At 36.5% G+C, this 22,664-nt stretch overlaps 2 protein-coding genes across 2 annotated transcripts; one reads left to right on the forward strand and one right to left on the reverse strand.

The window, feature by feature from the left end:
- Positions 1-2,063: 2,063 nt before the first annotated feature.
- LOC103964691 lies at positions 2,064-3,881 on the forward strand. Its single transcript, XM_009377652.3, has 2 exons — positions 2,064-2,515; positions 3,376-3,881. The coding sequence occupies exons 1-2, from the start codon at positions 2,159-2,161 to the stop codon at positions 3,544-3,546; spliced, it is 528 nt and encodes a 175-aa protein (XP_009375927.2). The 5' UTR covers positions 2,064-2,158; the 3' UTR covers positions 3,547-3,881.
- A 1,187-nt stretch (positions 3,882-5,068) lies between these two features.
- LOC103964690 (pumilio homolog 1) lies at positions 5,069-12,126 on the reverse strand. Its single transcript, XM_048564520.1, has 9 exons — positions 11,112-12,126; positions 9,037-10,571; positions 8,801-8,942; positions 8,604-8,711; positions 8,059-8,271; positions 7,845-7,955; positions 6,636-6,830; positions 6,092-6,266; positions 5,069-5,566 (listed from the first exon to the last, which is right to left on the reverse strand). Exons 1-9 carry the CDS (start codon positions 11,751-11,753, stop codon positions 5,529-5,531), a joined length of 3,159 nt encoding a protein of 1,052 aa, XP_048420477.1. The 5' UTR covers positions 11,754-12,126; the 3' UTR covers positions 5,069-5,528.
- Between the last annotated feature and the right edge of the window lie 10,538 nt (positions 12,127-22,664).

A 22,664-nucleotide genomic window follows, 5' to 3' on the forward strand; every position in this document is an offset into this window, starting at 1 on the left:
GACCCTACACAAGGGTTGCAAAGGGAAAACATTTCTCACTTTTGAAACTGATCAAGTTATTATATCAGAGCTAACGCCAATTTTTTCGAGAGCCTGGTCGTCGGTTAGCATTTAATATCTAGAGCAACACCAATCTTTTCGAAGCCCCTAGTCATTCAATAGCTTTAAGTTGGAGCTAACGCATATTTTCAAAAGTCCAACTTTTAGAAGTATAACCCAACGTAGTTCACCAACATTATTGGTATTATCCTAACATATCAACCTTTTGCTAGGTGGAATAACTTTATTGATATTTTCTATTTCTTTAGATATTTTATCACAAAATACCTTGATGATACTGTAAAAACACATATTCATCAATCCCCGCTCGCGTGATCTCTTGACACGTGTCATGATTGGCAATCGAACGGTGTGGTTTATCCGAAACTGAAATGACTGGAATGGCCTTGGCGTTGAGGAAATGAGAGCTGTGACGTGTGATAAGGCCAAGCAAGCAATGTTTTTATCGGGGCATTTTGGTAATTGAGTATGAACAATTTGAAAAGAACCACCTTTGCAATTGGGTCCATTTTGTATCCTTATAAAATCCGGTGGACCACTGGGAAACGAGAGATATTGGTGAACAGCTGTACCTTTCGGTAAGCGTGGAGGTTGATGGTGATGACGGCATAACTTTACAAGCACACGATTTCAATGCTTAATCGTATGGCCGGAATAAAACTCATAATAAGTACGGATGGGCTTTTGGAATCAAAAATTAAAATCGAAACATGAATCAAAATAGATCGCATCAAACAGTTTGATTTTGCAGTTTTGAAACCGAACCGTATTATAGAAAACGGTTTGATTTCGGTTTTGGTTTTGAAAACCGCACCAAAACCGAATCGCACCGCAAATACTAATAAACATTTAATTAGATGTCCATATGAGATGTCATGTTTTAATTGCTTGTTTGTTAGAGTTCCATACATTTAGTATCTGCTCAACCACACTAGAATATCATCATGCATCATTTGCTGCATGTTTGCTTGCTGCATATATAGTTGCTCAAGTTTGTTTGTGCATGTATTGTCCTAATTTTAGACGGAAATAGATAATCAAAACAACATGACTCAATGTACTCATAGTTAATATGTGTTCATTAATTAATGTAATGTGTAGAAAATGAAACCGACTTATGCGCAAATAGGTGTATATTTTAAAATGTACATTTCTTTCTTAAAAACCAAACCAAAATTGTTTGAAACCGCACCAAACTGAACCAAACGGTTTCTTCAAAACCACACCGAACCAAACCACAAAAAATTTCGATTTCAGTTTTGATTTCACTCAAAACCATACCAAACCAAACTATGCCCACCCCTACTAATAAGGAAACTAATCCCAAAATATGATTAAGACCTTTTACTCATGCATCCGAGGTTTTGAATAAATTTAAGTCGGAGATACAAGTTTTAGTTCTAACTTGACAACTAGAGTGGATTCGAGCAAAATTTGATTGGTTGAACCCCTGAATTTGGTTATATTGATAATTTGTCAACTTAAACAAAACTCGTTCATTTGTAATCCAAGTTTGGGTTGAATTTTGGCAAAGTTAAGACTAATCCTTGTTCAGAATATGTTAAGTTGCTCTTGAGTGTAGATGATTGTGAGTTGTTTATGCATATCAACTCGTATACATCACAGTTCAGAGTCATTTATGACCGCGTGATTAAGCACTTGAACACTTATATTACACTCCTAAGAGAATCTCCGAAAGCCCCTTAAATTTTTATTGATTTGAATTAGCTAGTTAACGGTATAAAACAACTATTTCAGTAAGCGAGTTATGTAAAGCTCAAATTTTTATTTGATAACATTGTGCTGGTCCATTGTCTTGGGATAGAAAGATTTTTCAATGTGCTAAGAACATGATCCGGTACACTAAATTATAATACAAGTAATCGAATATTTTAAAAAAAAAATCAATCACTTGAATTATGATACTAGGAATACCCAACCATATTTTCAACGTATTGAAAAATTTAGAGTTTTAAGCTATGCCCAATTTCCAATAGAAATTTTTCAGCAGCACATTTACAATTATGCCCCTCTCCCACATTTGATGAGAGGGCTGTTTGTGCCCCTGAAACAGCGAGAGAGGTGGTAGCAAATATCCATGGCTACCACATCCATAACTCTATCCCGACCACCATCAACTTTCTTCCATTTTCCCAGGCCAAACCATTCCCAATTCCTCAGAACAACCCAGAAACCATCCTTCCCTTTATCCTCCCCAACCACCACAACCAAACGGACCTTAATTTTCAACACCCCAGATGATAATCTCACCCAAAGAAGCACCCCAACTTGGCAAATCAGTGCCACCTCTGCTGAATCTGTGCCTGCAGAAGCCGCCACCGTCCCACTCGAGACTGCCCAGGAGATAGTGGCCTCTAGTGATGAAGGAGTGTCTGTCGCCATTTCTGCCCTTCTCTTCGTTGCCTTTGTTGGCCTGTCCATTCTCACCATTGGGGTAATATATAAACTCAAGAAACCAAGGTTTTTTTTATTCTTTTTTTTCAATTCAAATTTGTTGAAGTGACTAAATTTATAGTTTTGGCAACTGGGACGTCCTCAGTTTTGATTGTTTTGGATCACAATTGGGATAAGCTCAAGATACAATGTTTTCTTTTTCAATACCTATTTGTTTAGAGATAATTATATCAATCGTCCCTCAATTTTAGCTCATACCTCAACCTTACCTCAATTGGAGCTGTTATCCTTAAACTAAAAATTCGTAAGTATTGGTCCTTTTAACTAAGTCTGTTTGAACTTTCATCTAGTTTTTCTTCTTCAAAAATAATCATCACTCCACATTATAACAAGTTCAGAGACTAATACTCACGAATTTTTAGTTCAAGACCAAAACTCGAATCGGACAAAAGTTAGGAAGATTGCTCCAATTTTCCCATTTGTTTAAGCTACTAAATTTATGGTTTTGGTGGATCACCATTGGGATTTGGGGTAATTTCAAAAAAACCATGTTCATTTTGTGATTCCAATTTGCTTAAGTGACTAAATGTATAGTTTTGGAAACAGGGTTTTACTAAATTTGAATTGTTTAATGGTCACCGTTGTGGTAAATTCAAGAAACCATGTCCATTTTGTTAGTTCCAATTTGTTTTAAGTAACTAAATTTATGGTTTTGGCATTCCTGGGCTTGGCCAGGTTGACTAGAGAAGTCTGCTCCCTGCTCTGCACCCGAGTTAGAATCATTGTCCAATTAATTTAGATGAATTTAGCTTAAATTATCTATCGTTTGTCAAAGAAATAAAACTAAATCATTGGTTTTGAAACTTGGTTTTTTTAAATTTGGGTGGGTTTTGAATGCAGGTGATCTACCTAGGTGTGACAGATTATCTGCAGAAGAGGGAGAGAGAGAAGCTGGAGAAGGATGAGGCAGATAACAAGAAGAAGGGTGGGAAGAAGAAGAGGGTGAGAGCAAGAGCTGGGCCTAAAGGATTTGGCCAAAAGATTACTATTGATGAAGAAGATGATGACTGAACTTCAGTCTCTCTGATTTGAAAGATTTTCATTTTCTTTTCTTTAGTTAGTCTCAAATTTGTAATGGCGACCTTAAGCCAATAGGGCTTCCCACTTTGCTAGGGTTGGGAGAGGGAGAGAGAGGGGTGGGGGGGAACGTCTCTCATATGCAGCCTTATCCTTGTTTTGTAAAGAGGTGGTTTCAACGTCAGTCACAAAGGAGCAACCTTTGGTTGTGTTAAGGCTCGCCCTCCAAATTTGTAAGTTTATGAAATTTTGAGTTGTTTTGTTGCCGACTTTCTTGCACTTAGAAATAGTTTGAGTAATGAGAAAAGAGGCATTTTTATCCCCATGAATGTAGGTTTCACATTTGTTGGCACAGCCTTAGTTGTGGTACAAATTTGTCAAACTGCTTGGTGTGGATTTAAGTCATTTTTCGAGTAATTTGAAATATCACCAAAGTGGCATCTTTAGTGCAAGCGTCTTCTCCCTAAACTGACACATCCGTAATACTAAAGACAAATGCATGCAAGTCTGTAACGTGAGTGACTACCAACCGCAAAAGCGCATGAATCCTTTAGTGGAGTCTGTATGCATTTACGACTCACGATCATCCACATTCTTAGCATTTATATGCATTATACCAAGGGTTTTCGTTTGATTGCTCATCATAGCAATGACCTGAAATATACCTTCCATACATTGCACAAGACAGCAGATATGTTACCAAATTGTATCAACTTGTAAGATTCCACTTTGTAATTTACGGTGCATGACTTTTTTAGAGTGATAATAACAGCTCCGTACCAAAATCGCAACTAAATTTTTCCGCAACATCTCGGTTTCAATTTTTCAACATTTCGAGTAAGACAAATGAACGTTGCGAGAACAAAGTCAAAAGAGAATCCCTACATATGGAGGGTTGACTTGCTTATTCATTGATGTTGTTCTAATTTATTGACACGGGAAACACGAAAATCATAGTTTAAGTGAGCCTTCGAGTGCGTGCATAGAAAAGTGAGAACATAGTTTTGGATATGCCCAACAAAAATATAGAAAACAAAAAACCGAATAAACGCATCAATTTTATAATAAAACGTTGCTATTAGCGCTCTAAAATAATCATCCACCACGTCTTTATTTTTTATTTTTAATTAAAGACGACAATTGAATATAGTATTATAATATTGATAAAAGTTTTGTAAACAAAAGATAATATGGTACTAAGTTGAACTTTTAAAATTCCCAAGGATTTCCATCAAATCAAAATGTAGTAGTGTTGCAGAGGTCTCTCCCCAACCCATTTTTTTTTTTTAAATAAAATATAAATCTTCCCAAAACCTGAAATCTTTCATCAACTTGAAAGCAATTTTTCAAAAATTACAAGTTTCCAGTGAACATCCAGAAAAACACATCGAAGCGAATCTAGACCGGGCAGAAACACCCAAAATTCACAACAACGCCGTGAGGACGAGCTTGCGGTGGTGCGAAAATACGATTAAACAGCAAGTACTTGAGATATATATAGCAATGAACAATATACTTCCATAGAAAAACTGTACTTTATGTGATCAAGGAAAAAACAAAGTCATTACCATACACTTAGAAAAACACCGGCCTCGCCTCGCCTAATCATGAACAGCTCTCCACATGGCAACATTTGTACAGTCACGTCGACATAAACTACCTCACCATTTATCATTTTTACACCCTTAAAAAACTTGTATCGTCATTTATCTCCTCTGCGCGGGGGGGATCAGGTGTGTGCAACATCTGAACCACAGCTAGCTTCGACTCTACGTATGAACTTTAAAACTACACAATGTACAGTTTTCCAGTACAAGCAACAACTTTATTTTTAAAACCGCCTCGTACCTGTCATTGGAAAGATAGGCAGAGTCGGTCGTAGCTCTAGATACGATGGAGAGAGATGACAACCAAGGGAGGGAAAACACACACTAGCCTCAGTTAGCTGTACATACAACTTTCTTTTCCTACACCACCTAAGCAGGGTGCTGAGCAGACTGAGCGGCTCTCCTTTCTGCAACCATTGAGGCTACCGTAAGAAAGTTGCAAAGAATTAATCGGACCATAGTTAAGACAATAGTTAAGATATTGTTCCGTGTCATCAGCAAAGGGTATGTAGAGTGGAATTATGGCATAGTCAAGACAACAGTACAGATTGTACCATGTTCTTGTCGGCATTGAATAAATGAATGCATGATCGCAACCACATCATGGATTTGATGTCTTTGCCAAGATATATGAGCCGTGGGGAAAAATCAAGTCAGGTTACACATTCATTTAACAAAATGTGTTACACGGCTAAAACTTGTACTTCCGGATATGGCAACAAGCTAGACAAAAGAAACAAGAAATAAGAAAGCCAAGAACAACACCCTAATCTCTGGTAGGAGACAAACATCAGTATGCATCTTGATGGCACATTAAACTGTACTCACATGATCTCTTACGAGGTATATACTAGGTGAATGTACATGTATGTCATACAAATATATGCAGTCTGCAGACATAAAAATAAAAAGGCAAAGAGAAGAATGATTACCCCCAGCAGCAACAAGTTTTTCTACACGAGCAACAATATGCTTTCCGTAAGTGTATTTCTTTAATGCATTCAAATGAACTTTAATTCGGGAAAGAATCAGTTCACGTTGCTGGTCGTCACAAGTCTCCAACACTTTTTGTACAACATAATTTGCAAATTGATCCTTCATCATTGCCTGCATATACCAGTTGGGTCAAATTATTAAAAAAAGAAAAAAGGGCAATATGCGGAGGATGAGAAAATACATATTGAATATATCAGCCGTTGCACACAGGTTTATGCAATATTGCCGACAGTTAATAACATGCACAAATATGCACACAACTAATGACAATGTTCTTGCAGTAGAATGGTAAGAAACCCAAAAAGGTTTAAGAACTAAATCTCAAATGGCAGTAACATATTTTAACCTTGCTTCCCAAAATTCAATAGATTGAATCGAGGGCTGTGATGATAATGTACACTTCTTAGGATTACACTTAACAGAGAAACAATGAGTCCATGACCTTATTTCAACAGATTAAAGTACGTAATAATGACAAACCTGAAGAGGCTCATTTTCATCAGTAGTGCCAAGCATCTCATTCACTAGCAATTCACGTTCAGCAGGACCGCCAAAAGTTAAACACTTCTCTACTACATTGGAGGCGAACTTCTGCTGACTCATTAGGACTATCTTCCCAGCTAATTCTTTTATGATAGCAGAGCGCTCATGCGGTTTTCCATGCTCCAGGACATGCTGTTTACAAAAGAAATCAAGCAGTTTACGAAAGAAGCATTGAAGACTATCTACATGTAGATATAGATAATGAAGAACACTGTTCAGAAGTATTAACACAGCACCCAAAAAAATCTTGCGTATAACAATAAAATATCAAAAACTAACAATAAAAAGAGCTCAAGTGGTCTGCAAGCAGTTCAAAACTTGACTTAGTATGCCTTGCTCAAGTTTTCCCATTAAAACAAGTTAAATAATCGTCCATAATAAGCATGAACAATTATCTTTTGAGCATGAGTAAAACTCAAGCTCAGCTCATATTCAGGAAAAGATTCACTCTTTAAACTCAACTGAAAACTTGAGCTTCTTAAAAGAAGTTCAAGCTAGGCAAAGGTTATCTCGGTTCAATCTCCAACATCTCAATTTAACTGCAATAAAATAGTTACTCTTCATGCTCATGGCATAGCTGGATAAATGAACATCTAGAAGAAAAACTGCTAAAGCCAAAAAGGTTTCTAATGCTGTGGATTGCATCACAGATATGACTTGGTGCCAATCATACGTACATGACAAAACAAGCCACTTTGGTTGTCATTCAAACTCAAAAAATTATGAAACAAATCAAAACATGTTGACAAAGAAAACAAAATCAAAATATGTTGATGGCTTTGCAGCTATTTGTTCTATGAAACTATACTCCAAGAAACAGAGGAGTTTGACCGGACACATAAAAACAATAAACAGAACCGGTGATGACAGATGTGTACCAGAAGAAAATAAATCTTGTTACTAAGCTAACAATGACATGGTAATAGAACAAAAGGCTGAGAGGGAGTAGACATCGATATGTCAGGATTTAGCTCCATGGGTGGCACTAATGTTTAGACCAATGTTTAAACATTAACTTGAAAGCAATAAGTGAAGAACACCAGTATCCCACAAAACAACACAAAAGCTCATATCCCAAGGGAAAAAAACAAACATTACCAATATGAAGTCACAAATAAGAGTACATCAACAAGAAAGAGTATGGACCTGAACAACATAATTGCCATACTGATCTTGTGCCAACATGCTAACAGCTCCTAGAATCTCATCCATAACTTTACTCTGTGTATTCTCATCTTCGCAGTGCTCAAGAACTCTCTGCCAAATGACAATAGTATCACATATTACACATTAGTTCTTTGTTGAAAAGAAATTATCAGGTCAAAGAACAAAAACAAAGGGATGTATGAAGTATCTCAACCTGTATCACACGACACCCATATGGATGGGTTGAAAGGGTCACAACTTGATCAAAAAATGTTGAGACAATAAAATGAATGGCCTTTTCAGGGACACATTCAATACACTTCTGGATGACATGGTTCCCATTCTGATCACGTACGCAGCGCATTACATGACCATCAAGTTCTTCAACCATTTTGATCTTTTGGTCCAGATCAACAACTTCTATTGCCTGAACACGATAATAGTACATTACTTCTAGCATGTACTGTAGCAAGCCTTGGATAAACACATGAATCTTAGTTACTAGCATTAACATCAATCAGATCATGAGCGTTGGTATGTAGTTATTATCAAGCCTCCCTTGCTGAACAAAAGCATAATAATGGAATTAATGGTTAAACATAACAGAAAAGTAGTTGTTTCTAGCGGTACTACCAGAACAAATGGTTGAACAATCAATCATCAAATGTCAAAAGCTGTAGGATATAGATCCATACTTTGGAGAAATACAGGCACAATCAAGTAGCAGAAATAAGTATTCCAGTCATAAATTAGCAGTACCTTCTGGATTACCCGACAACCATACATTTGAAGGCTAAGTGTCAGTACATGACTAAACAGCTTGTTGGCCAATTCCCTTCTCTGAGGTGGAAGTCCATGCTCAAAAAACTGAATAAAAACACCAATTATTAACACGAATTATACACTAACAAGTACACCAAAGTTAAAGCATGTGTGCAAGGATCATGATCATTTACCTTTTGAATCACATAATTACCAAACACATCAGTCATTAGAGCAAGAGCTTGAGGCATGATTTCTTGATAAACCATGTTTTTCTCTTCTGTAGTGGCAGTTTCAAGTTTTTGTTGAATAAAACGACTTCCATACTGATCCGCACTGCTCATAAAAATACAAAATTATCATAACCAACTTTACGATGAAATCATAAAGAGAGAGACAGATGACAAGAAAATTTATTAGCAGTTGATACCTGAACTCCACAACATGTCCACCAATTTCTGAAAGCTCAAAAGACTTGGCTTTGTTGCTCTTGAACTCTTCTAAGAGTGAAGAAGCAAAACTTTCATCTATGTTACACCCACCATCCAGGTGCCAGGGAGCTAAATTCCTCATCCCAGAGGGATAACACATATTGAGTTCGTTGTGCCTCATAGGACTACCTGGTCCAACTGGAGAGTTGGGAATAACAGGAGGACTTCCAGGATAAGACATGCCTACACCAAATGCAGGATTTCCATAATACCCATGATGATTAGAACCACCAGACTTTCCCCCCATCGGAACACCATACTGTGACTTCTGCGGTGACAGCAAGGCTCCAAGATATGCCTTTTGAAGTTCAATTAAATTCATGTATGAATTACCCAAGTAGTTCCTATCCACAGATGGATCATTAAGAGCAGCAAGCTGTGCAGCAGCATACTCAGATGTCCTCAAGTACTGAAGATACATAGGATCAACAAAAGGAGCCTGAAGACCACTCCCTGCAATCGGACTCCCTAATCCAGCGAGATTATGCGATTCATTTGAAGCGGCTGCTAGGTTTGGTCCGGAAGCCATACGTCCTCCAAGCACTCTTGAATCCATTCCAGGGGATCCCATAGCTGATTCAAACAAGGGTGGAAGATTACCAGTGCCAAGTTGGCTAGCCACCATGGACGCCAATGCTGGATTCATAGAGTACCCACTTAAACCATAGTTAGAAAATGATGAGTTTGCATGATCCACTTGCTGATACTGATGATGCAAGCCACCTCCGCCATTAAGATTGGATGTGGGAGATCCTTTTGAGTATAAGTTACCAGAAGAAACAGCAGACTTTTTCAGTTCAACATGCCTATCAGAGGAATCTGGCCCACCACCATTGCTCTTACCCAAATCTGCGTATGAAGCTTTTGCTGAGTGTGGGGCAGAGGGCATGTGCATATGCCCAGATTCAGACTTCTTCAGGTATGCTAGTTGCCTGGCATGATTCTCGCCACCTTGAAGACCAAAGAGATAATTCTGGTGATCATCTACATCTTGCTTAATATGTGATGGCAAATGGCTCTCGTTATCTTTTACACCATTGGCAGACAAGTTCATGCTGGAAAACGCGCCCACCAGATCCCCAGACTCATTCATACCAGACGAGATAGCATTGAAGGAGCTTGGACTACTAAATCCTCTCTTTTCTGAAGCACCAACCCTTCCTCCTCCAATAGGTGTAAGGCAAGGACTAGGAGCCCTAGCGACAACTTGGGGATCAGGAGTGGTGCTTCTAGATAAGGAAGCACCCAGAGCTGCAGCATACGAGTATGAAGAAGGTGGGCCCATACTTTGGGCTGCAGAAGATCCCAGACCATTTGCACTTGATCGTAGAGTATCAGAAGTCATCAAGTCGCGTCGCAAATGAGCTAGATCAGATTCAGCAGAACCAACAGACTCTGCATTTTCATCAAATGCATTACGGCTTGCTGGACGAGAAGGATGCCCAGAAACAGGAGCTGCACGACCCAAGTCATCCTGAACAACCAAACATTAACTTGTCAGAAAATGAAATATATCACACAATCAAAATAGAAAAAAACTGTGCACCAGCACAACAGTTAAAAACAAAAAATTAGAACCTGTCAGTAAGATCACTATCACAACTAAGCTACGATGCATGCACATGGGGGAAAGCCAGCGTATCCTGTATCTGACACACGGGGATACAGATACGCAGAGGATACGTGGTACACAATCAAGATACTAACATAAATGCAAAAGTTAGCATTTAGTATAAGAACATTTCGATCTTGGCAAGAAGGGGCAAAGCACAAATATCCATTGTCATTGCAGGTGGTGATATTTTCAGTTCCATGACTCAAAATTCTCCAACATTACATTATGTCAATCTCAAATATCAATGGAAGCAATAAATGTCAGAACAGACAATTCAAGGAACAAATATAAAGAGATACCCAAATGTGTTAACCAATACAAGCGATCATTAAGAAAGCACAAACTTCAGTTACAGAAGTACAAAATCGTAGATTGAACACAACTATAGAAGCAAATCACCTGAAAGATTTCGGCAAGGCTCTTTTGTTTGTTACCAAGTCCCAAACCTGGCAAACCAATCAGTCCATCAACACCCCACTCTGCTGAGCCACGCACTTTGTCCGACTCGGCGTCACTCTCTTGTTTCCTTGAGTTGAAACCTGGCGGCATTGAAAACAACGATCTACCGCTAGCCTCATCAACCCTATTCACTTTCCTCCTGTCTCCTATCCCACCCAACACCGAATTCCCTCCTCCTTTCATCCTTTGTGCAGACCTCCAATCCTCCTTCGACAGCAAAGGAGGAGGAAGCCGCGGATTCAGGTTCACATTCGAGTAATAGTATTGAATATAAGCAGGATCAGACCTAAGCTCCTCTTCGGACGCAAACCCATTTCCATTTTTACCTCCAGGAAACTCCGAAAAGGCGGCACCAGCACTGCCACCACCGACACCAGCAAACAACCCACCAACCGCATTCAAAGAACCCTCCACAGTGGGAGGTGCTGATCCGCTTCTATATATATTCAGCTCACTTTCGCGATCATCAGCGTCTTGCCTACGCTGTTCCCTCAGCAGCATCCCTATCTCGTTCTCAAATTCATCCCCAAAGGAACCATCGTTTCCTCCGAGCGCTGGCCTCCTTCCTAATTCCGACAACATTCTCAAAAGCCAAAAAAATCTAACCTATAATTATGAACCCCCTTCCCAAGCCTCAAATTGATCGCTACCCACTACCACAAACCTAACCCTAAACCCTAAAAACAATCCCAAAATCAAAACTTCAACCTAGAACCTCCATATTTACAACCTCTAAAGCTGCTAACCATAAACTAATCAAAACCCAAAATTTCGAACAACGACTTCATAACTCACCTAAAATCCACAAACCCAGAAACGATCGACCTAAAACAACAATCGGAGCTCATAAAGTTCTTGTCTTTCCCTGGAATTCAATCCCAAAAACTATTGAACCCGCTTATTTTCCAGCAAGTTTTGCAAGAAACAGCAACAAGAACATGAAAAGAACAAAAAAAAAAAAAACAAGAGACAACAAACAGTGAGAAAACAGAGGAAATGGGGTCTGAGATCAGAAGAGAGTCACAGAGACAGATGGACGGAAACTGACGGCTAAGATCAATACGGCGCCGATTGGTTCTTACAAGAAGAACCCTTGTTAGGGTTTTGTTGCAGTTCAAGGAGCGGATTAAATACAGTGAGAGTTAGAGAAAGAAAAGCAGGAAACAAACTAATAAAAAAATGAAAAGCAAAATAAATTTGTCATTAAAAAAAATTTTTTTTTTTTACTTACTTTTTTTAGGGTTTTTTTAATTAATGTGCCTAAAAATGGGGTTAATTGACCAAGTGATAACTGACTGATGTTTTAATTGAGAAACACAATTAATAATATTAAATAATGATAAATGATAATCGTGTTGGTTTAGTTTTTCTCGAGTCCAATAGAAGAATCTCTGACTGCCACGTCACCTTATTAGATTCGCTTCCTTTTCCATATGTAGGCTGTTAGAAAGGGCAAAGTGCAGTCCATTGCACAGCTAAAATTCCAACTTAAATAGTAAAAATCTATCTTGCTTGTTTTTGGGAAAATAAGTTGGATTTTTTTTTTTTTGGGAAGGAATTTATTAAATTCGAATAAAAATGTTTACATCAGAAGTTAAAGTGTTGAACAATTATTATGGTTCAAACGAAATCCTATGTATGAAATCAATATAAGATTTTAACGTGGCTTATTGTCTCTGTAAAAAAAAAATTAATATAACATGTTGACATGACTTAATCATAATCGTTCAAGTAGAAAAAGAGAAGATGAAAAGGAAAGAGAATCCTTCTCTATTAAAAAGGGAAGTGCAGATCATTGCACGGCTATTGGGTAAATAAGTTAGATTTTTGTTAAATTACATGTTTCAGTCTCAAATTTGGGTGCAATTGTAATCTCATTGATCATCTTTAAAATATTGCCATGTTATACATAAATTTAGATTTTGTTGCAATTTCATAGATCTATTAGTTTTTTTTTTTTTTTTTGAGTGAAGGTACGATATTCATTGATAAGAAATTGAATACGTACAAACAAGATAGGGTGCATACAGTGAGGTTCGATAAAAACCTTGTTGAGGATTTCAACACGAATGAAGGGAAAAAGAACGTCCTACACTATGAGAGATTATATATGATTACTATCCTCAATTAAAATGTATATTAGTTAAACTGTCAATTTGACTGTTAAATGATGATGTAGTAACTGCGAGTCTCACTATTGTGTTGTTGTGCTTGTCAATTAGTGCTACATGGACAAACAACCAATTAAGATTATGTGTGATTTCCCATTCCCTTTACTTTAAAATTTAAAATTTTAACTAGATTTTAGAAGGAAAAAAAATATCTGAAACCTCACTGCCTCAGCCCATCTGAACACCTCCACCACCCATCGTCGCGCGGCAACTCCAACACCAAACCAAAGTACCCACCAGATCATCGACCCTCATCTCCTTCTTTGTCCCCCATCCTCCTCATCTATCTCTTATCTTCTTTCTCGTCTCTTTTTTTTCCTTTCTTTATTTCACCGTCAGATCTGGATTCTACACATGCACACGGTTATTCTCATGCAGGTTCAAATCTGGGTTCGTCGGTGTCTGGTCAAGACGAAGTAAAAGGGCGAGCCTTGAAGTAAGGAATAGGAAAGGAGAGAGGTGGAGGAGGAAGATATATATACAGAAAATATATATACATAGGGAAAGAGAAAGATAGGAGGGTCAATGATCTGGTTGGTACTTTGGTTCGGTGTTGTAGTTGTCGTTGGTAAGGAGTGGGAGTGGCGCAGACAACATGACTGGGTGTTGCTCGCTCTGGCATCATGGTTGGGATCTGCGGGCGAGTTAGAGTGTGTTTAGGGTCGGGTATGGTGATTGGGGAAGGCTGGCGGTGGGGGGTTGGATTGTAGGACGGTCAAGGGGTGACGACGGAGGGGAAATTGGGCCGGTGGTGAAAGATCTTAGGTTCGAATCTCATATATGCCATATTCAATACCATATTAAGCTATTTATTGTGTGATTTAACTAAACTTCACATCCTTTTAATGAAAAAAATATCGATATACTTAAAAATAATAATAATAATGTATGTGGTTGCAATTTCACCCAAACTTCGGGTGCAAAATGGTAATTTAGATTTGTAGCTTCCATTAGTTTTCTAGGACTGCTGTTCTTCTCCTTGAGTTTTTTTTTTTTTTTTTTTCCAATTGGATTCTATTAGCATCCATGCGAAATGCTGTGAAACGAGTAATTTATATTTTTTGTTGGTCGCCAACAGATAATTTAAAGATGATTAAAATACTTATTTTGGCCACAAGTTAAAGAGAGAAAGCCAATGAGTTCTCAAATTAAACTAGTAGAATTATTTTCTGGAAATATCAATGTATGGACTATGAGGTCTAAATATATTTTTTACATGGGGTGTGATATCCACACATTTAATTTTTAGCCGTCGGATCGGATAAATTGAAGAAGATCAACGGACAGAAATTATCAAGAGTGTGTAAGAAATAAAATATGATGTGTGGATAGCACATCCTTTTTACATCTCAAATTTACACATGTCCATTATAAATACTCTAATCAAACTGTTTAAATTGGTCCCCTCGTGCAATTAATTTTTAGGCAGAGTGTTTTATTTGTAATTAACCAACTTTAACTCTAAACCAAACACCCATTTACAACAATAACCACATTGATGTGTTCCATACGAGATCAAATCTTCTGCACCTAAAATGAGTGTGACATCTTTTTAGCCTCAATTATTAACTGAAGACGTCTTTATAAACCTAACATTTCTTAACTTTATTGTCGTAAACTTAATATATGTCAAACAATGATTAGACCATAGAGAGGCTACACCCATTTTAAGTGCAAAAGATTTGATCTCGTTGCATACACCGTCAAATGGGCAGTTGAACCTACTTCGTCAAAACCAATTATTAAATTTCTCTAAAATAATAATGTATGTCATACATTGATGTACTGAAAAAACGACTTTTCTAACTAAAACTCCTATTAATAAATGTGTGTACTTATTTGCATTTAGTGTGCAATGGTACCATTACACAGTTAAAGTTTTGGTCCTTGGGTTTTTAATTGTTTTTTTTTTTTCTCAGAAGGTTATAGTTTTTGTTTTAATATTTAATTAGCTCATCCTTGACCAAAATATAAATAAATTAGCTCATCCAAAACTGTGCCACCGAATTGAACCAATTTGTCACTAAGTTACAACAAAACAAAAGTTTTTGTTAATTTTGCTTGTAGCTTTGCAGGAGTTTTGCTCGGCTGGGGCCGAAGCAGCAGCTTTGGCCTTTTACTTGGCTCTTTCCTTTGCTGCTCCATGGCATTGTTGACGAATTCTTCAAATGTTGCAAGTGAATTATAGGAGTAGGTGGGCAATGGGCATCTCACTTGTTTCTCTTTTATTATCCACCAATTATAGTCCAACATTAATTATTTCTTTGAACAAAATGAAGACAAACGGTTTTAGGCTTATTTGAAAGTGTTTTAAAAAAACTAAAAGCACGGTTTGATGAAAGTGTTTTTGGGTTTCAAAAACAACTGAAGTGCATTTGTAAGAGGTATTAATTATGCATTTTTTTGCAATAAGCACTTCAAATGTTTTTTTAAGATCATTTATATTATTATTAAGGATTGGTTCCAAAAGCACTTTCATCAAAAGCGGTTCTAGTTTAAAATACACTTCCAAACACACCCCTTTACCAAAGGATCACATTCTGTTGGCATTGTGGATTTTAACTAGATTTAAGGTATTCAGACGTAAGAGAGAATTCAACATGCAACGCATTACTCAACTTGAAGTAGGTACAAATATAAGACTCAATATGTAACCGACTAACATTGTTCAACTAAAATTATATTGGTAATCTATAATTATTCTTGTTTTTCTTAAGAATAGTATGAGTTATTGTATTATTATTTTGCGCATTGTTCAACATTGAGTTCACATGAATATAAATTAGCAAACCCAAACATGACCCAAAAACACTTTGTTTCCCATACTAGATGAAGATGTGTAGTTTTGATTTTGGGATCGATTTTATGTCACATTTTTTTTTCTTTCTAACGGAGATGGTGCAAATTTTTGTGAGGGTAGAAGGGCATGACGTTGAGTGGATGATTGAAGGGGTAGGGCTCACTCGTTTTTATTTAATTTTTTTAGTACAAAAATTGTTGTCCTTTTATTCATATGGACAAATTTGACTGTAACGTCATCGTTTAATAGTTAATTTAGATTTTTTTAACGATTGATGATATTGGTACGAAATCAGGAGTGTATGGAATTGAATTCGGACGCAAAATTAAGCGGACAAAATGCAGCTTACTCTAATTGTATTTGTGATAATTATTGAGTAGCATGTGAAGTGGAGGGGTCTTGGCCACAATAGAAAGTCAAAACTACAAAATCTGGTAGGTGTTATGAGTGATCCACCATCTATTCTTGGATATATGGTACTACTAATTACGTGTTTATATATCCTAATTCAGTAGTCAATTTGATAAATAAGATCAAAAGTAGTAATTGTGCATGGTTTAATTGTTAATTTAGGTACCGTGGTTTCAATATTATTACATTTACCCATGTGATTCACTCCTATTGTCATTTTTGTCCAGAATTTTAATTTCTAGCAATTCTATAGCTTAGCATCCAATCGTGCGCCACACTATTACGATGTGTTTATATTGTTTTATTTAGGGGTTGTATTCAATTAGAAGCACAAAAGATTCTAGAAGATTTTAAAGAGTGTACAATTTAAGGGATCGAATCAAGATTTTAAACAAATTCATAGAAGTTCATAAAATTCCATAGAAATCAGAATGTAATCAATTAGGATCTTAAAATAGTTCATAAAGCTTCATGGATATTCAATTAGGAATTGATTTTAAAGTATTTTAAAAAGTTAAGGACTTTGATGGATTTAGAATGAATTTATATTTATTTAGGAAATCAGGCCTATCCCTAAGATTTGTGAATGAATTCACATGGAGTGTATGAAACTCCATCATACTTCATGGATTTGTAACTCTTTTAAAAACCTTCAAAACCTCAAATGAGTACACCTGTTTAGTTTTTTTTATTTTTTAGTACAACGATATATTTTACACAAGGGGAAGAGGGAGTTCGGCTAAGCCACGCAATAGGCAACCTAATTTGGTATTGAATTTGCCATCCATGAGATTTGAACCTAAAACCTCTCCCTTACAAGTAAAGATGAATATCACCAGACCGTTGTACATCTCCTTAGTTAGTATGGGGATAAGAAGAAATATGAATGAAAATGAATGTGCATGTGATAAACACTTAAAATTGGTACAAGGTGGAATATCTTGTATATAAAAATTATAATCCGCTAGATTGACTAGTCAAGCCTGCTAGTCAGCTAAGATAGATTTGTTAATCAATAAGTCGAAGATTCAATTACCAAGTTCAATTCCCAAAAACTATCCTAGTCAGCAAGGCTGCAGTTTGTTGCAAGTTATTAATGTGTCAAGTGGACAAGATTGTAAGCACATATCATTTAAATGATCAATAGATATATGTATCATGTATGTGTATTTGAGATATGTGACACAATAAAAATAATTTGAACACAAGATATTTTTGGCCGAAAAAAAACCCACCTCTAAGTTAAAAAATCAAGGACTCTCCACTAGTGTAAACAAAGGTTCATACAAAGATTACACAAGCTGAATTCCTAAATCTCTATCTATGGAGCAGCTTTACCTTTGTGCAACCTTGCCTTACACGAGATGGACTCTTTCGGTCTTCACGAAGTGGCAGCTGCTCCTGAGTTCATCACCTTGTGGCACCGAGATCAAAACTATCAATGATATGATATGATTTTATGATATGCATATGAAATGTGGATTCAAATGACCAGTCAGATTCTCCAGTTAAACAATTGAAGGAAGAATCTAACTTGAATCCAAAAGCTTGATCTAAAATTCGGATTTAAAGCTTAAAACCAGACCAAGACATAAATGCAAACCTTAAAACAATGCAACCCTAATACACAATGATTGAGTGTTTAATGCATGAGAAAGTAGTGGCAATCAGGGTTTCATAAATGGAGAAGATGCAAGCTCAAAGCCTTGAAGAAACTCTCTCTCTCTAAAAACAAATTCTAAACCCCCAAATTCAAACTGAAACCCTAGAGAATAAATATACCCACGGAAATCAGATTTTTCATTAGCTAACTTGTCTCAATGACAATTGTCAGCTGCAAAAGAAATCTAGGCATATCAATGGCCAGAAACTGACTACCAGCAGAAAGGTCTCAGTCAGCCCATATGGGTTGTCTTAATTTATGTGCCTTGACAGCTGGAAGTCAGCTTGTAGAATTGCCTAGACAATCAAACTAGACAAAATGCAAATCAAATATAGCTATGAAGTGCACCTGCATGAACACACCTTTTGAGGTGAAGGAGCCACATTTTGAACATTTTACTCCAGCAGCAATAGTCCATAATCTGAGTATATCCTAAAACTAGATTGAGCATGTGTGAGGTTCAATTCCAATATTTGACAAGGAAAATCAAATACTTAAAACTAGACCTTACAACAACCCTCTTTAGTTACTTCGTACTTTTATTTGTTGGGTATGTCATATCCAAAACCAATTAGACTCACTTTTTTTTTTCTTTATAATTTCTTCGGTTGTTAGCAGACACATGAATATGAGTCATACTAAATCGTTGCAAATTAATTCCTTGTAAGTAAATACACCAAAAACTATGTAGTTGGCCAATTTTGTTTTAGTCACTTTCCCCTACCAATTTAGCCTAAAACCCAAAATTTTTTATGCACCAACCTATCTTTCTAGCCTCTTAGCCAAGCTCATCTCATATTACGAAGTTGGCTACATTATATTCATCCACTTAATATAATACTTATTAGCCATATCTGACCGTTAATGAGCGATTGTATTAAATACATCAATGTACCGTGGCCAAACCCCTCAGTCTACATTTAGAAGTTGGTTTCACTAGTGGGAGTAACGCTAATCCACCCAAAGCCTACCCAAATATGTTAGTTGCAGATCACCAAGTTTACCTCCAAAATCTTACTCCAAATTGAACATTGTTCCAACACAAAGTATGATTATTCATGCACGCGGGCATCACCAAGCTGAAAAAATTGAACATGGGTTAGTTATCAAAATTAAAACCGTAGTATACAGTAAATTGTACATTGACTATTTGTGACTTCTTTACCAATATAATGTAGAATCTGGGTTACTAAAAAGAAAGGTAAATAGTCAATGCCAGTCTCGTATAGTTTTAGATAAAGGCTTGACTCCTTAAGATTGAGGAGTTTTTCCTCCTCAAGATATTTTGTGACTGTTTTACAGAATTTCATGTTTGTGACCAAAACCGTTTATATTATAAATCACTCTATAAATATCATCTCTAATCAAAAAATCAATTAAAACTAATGTCGTTTTGTCAGTCAACGATATAAATGTAGATAGGCATTTCGTAATACTTTTATCGATACCGACCATTTGTATTTTATACTATTCGATGACTAAATGGTCACATACTTGTTTTATCTTTTACAAAGATGATATTTGCATAGTGATTATAACATGAATGATTATGATTATAAGCATGAAGTTTTGTAAATTAACCACGATGTATCTTGAGAAAAAATTCTTCCTCAATCCTTAATGAGCGTTTTTCTTATGGTTTATTGGTTGAAAGTGAAAGCAAAGAAATAGTTAGGCCCAACTAGCATAAGCCCACACATGAACATATCTTGTTTTTCTTTAAAATTGAAGGAGAGAGGAAGAGGGTGAGAGATATCGTGGGAGTGGGAAGAGAGGGGAGCGAAATTTATTTTTTATTTTCTATTTTTTAATATTAGAGATCTTAAAATAACATGTGGATGATGCTGTAATAAAAACAGAAAAATTTGTATTCTTGTAAGTACTAAATTGCCCATAAGTTTTTTGTTCAGTTCAGTTTTAATTAGAGAGTTAAAATAGTAATTTCATTGAGTTTTGATTGACATACATAATTATATTATTACGTGAGTAGTGATACACTTACGATCATGTTCTACCATCTCTTTAATAGAGATAAGGTCCACAAATGCATGTGGGTTCCATCTTTATTAGAGAGATGATACAAATAGATAGTAAGAATAATATTTTTTTTTTTATTAAATAGTTTAAAAACTTGCCGAACTCCTCTTTCCCTTTGTGTAAAAATACCGATTTTCTAAAATAAGAAAAAAAATCTTTGAGAGTTTGAAGTGTATGGCCAAAGGCACGTGGCTCTGCTCTGCGGTCCCTCTGTTTGGTTCTGCCTACTTCCCTCGGTTATGCTGTGTGCATTGATAGGTTGCCATGCCTAGGATTGTGATTGCATCTTGACTTGGGAGAATCTGAAAGCAAATCCAAAGTTGGGCCTTGGATGCTTTGCGTCGGCCCTGTGTTGTGGCTGATAAACTCTTTTTACACTTCATTCTTGTTTTGCCGACGTGGGTTAGGTCGTTTAATTAGGACACATTAATCTATTTTTTTGCATTCGAGTCGAATTTTTTTGTTTATAAATTAGAAAGTTCAATTATTTTAAGAAAATTCTTGTTTCCGAGTGCTCTTATTTCTCCGGACATCCACTTTATATTTTCACCATTCTTTAAACACCCAAAATAAATTACGATTCTTCAACGACGCACCTCCGTTTTGTTTTCGCCTGAGAATTCTAGAACGAACCGACATTTTTGGAGGAAAATGTGTGAGAGAGAGAGAAGAATTGGCTCTAGGGTTTAGTTGGGCCTTGGAGCAAGTTACTTGGGCTTTGTGGTTTAATGTGATAATACAAAACAACTCAGCCCTACCCAATACCAAGTTTGGACAAGACCCAAAGTTAATCCTAAGAGGGGTTTGAAATTAATTTGGGCTATAAAATTGGATTTATAATAATGGGCCCTACATGATTTTACCCTTTTGAAGTTTCCAAACAACTTAGACCCCAAACCATATATTCGGAAGCCACCACGGATGGCTCAGTAGTTGTGAACGAATTTCAAACCCGTATTCTGCATGGCAAGTCTTGGGTTTGATTCTTGGTGCTAACGAATCACATGATGATGACTAGGAGAAAGCTGAAATGTCTTTATGAGTCTTTTCCTCCCGGAAGGGTGGATTGTCTTGTAGTAAGCCACCAACTGGTCGCTTTAAAAAAAAATAAATAAAGAATTGACTTTAAATGCAAAATGTGTTTCTTTTTGTCACGAGAATATTTGCTTTTTGGCTTTTGCCCAAGACCAGGATGAGAAAGCATTATATTTTCTTCCAACAAACAACTTTGCCTAATTTTTTTCTTTGTTTTCTTGGAAAAGTGATGAGAGCTGGGGAAAGCCTCAACTCAAAGTAGCATTATTGTTGACCACAACAAAAGGAACCGAAACAAAAGGAAAGTAGCATAATTCCATTATCGATGACTCAAAGAAGAAATGGCACTCGGAAAGGTTTGAGAAATCATATAAACATTGCTTTTTAGGCTCCTTTGTGCTTTTTAAGGCATTTTCTGCTTTCAATTTGAGTAGTCATCCAACAAGATGCTCTCCAGTATCAAATACGAATGACATCTGAGATAAAAATCGTAAAACTATCTAGGAGACAAGTACTTCAACTAGCCCTAACATCAACTTCCCAAACAAACCCAAAATGTCAAGTATCATGCTCTAAATGATCAACCTCAACCATTCAAAAGGTGTCACGTCAACACGAGTAAAGAGTTCCGTTGACCTTTCATATCAAAAGGTGTTACATCAGCACGAGTAAAGAGTTCCGTTGACCCTTCATATCAAGGTAATTTAACTTTGTACCAACTTTGTACTCTTTCATCAATTGAGTAAACACCCAATACGGGCATTAGGGAGTGACAGGCCGGTACCACTTTCAGGTGATCATCCTCTTCATTTTGCAGAATTTACTAAAATGGACAGTCATGGCACTTTCAACCTAGCTACTTCAAGTTCCATCAAATTCGAACCCTCGACTCTCGCAACTGCAAACTTTCTGAGCTTCAACATGATCGACTCTTAATACGTACTTGTTCAGATACATCTCTTCTACATTCCTCTCATCTTTTACTATATCTCATCCATATTTTCTCTCACGTATTTTCTGCTATAACGGTGATTTAAATAGGGAACTTTAACTAAAAGTTTTCGGTACTGTTCACTTTAACGAAAAATCACATTTTTATACTAAAAAGTCAATCCTGGTACTATTCACTTTACCTTTTATTTTGTCCTTATCGTTAAAACTTAAAATTCAAAGTTTTCAAGTTTTTTTGCATTAATTTTCCTATTTAAATGATCTGTAAATTTAAATTGAATAATCAATGTTTTGGACTATGATTTACAAAATAGTAAGGCATCCATGGTTCTTTTTATCTTTACCTTGTAAAGCATCATGGTGCTTGACTAGGAATTTGCATGAAAGTAATTTAAATGCAGCCATTGTCATGTACAATTTGTAGT

This window comes from the organism of the source record quoted next, unplaced genomic scaffold (genome assembly GCF_019419815.1).
Source record: "Pyrus x bretschneideri cultivar Hongxiangsu unplaced genomic scaffold, Pyrus_bretschneideri_v1 Contig39, whole genome shotgun sequence".
Lineage (NCBI taxonomy): Eukaryota > Viridiplantae > Streptophyta > Magnoliopsida > Rosales > Rosaceae > Pyrus > Pyrus x bretschneideri.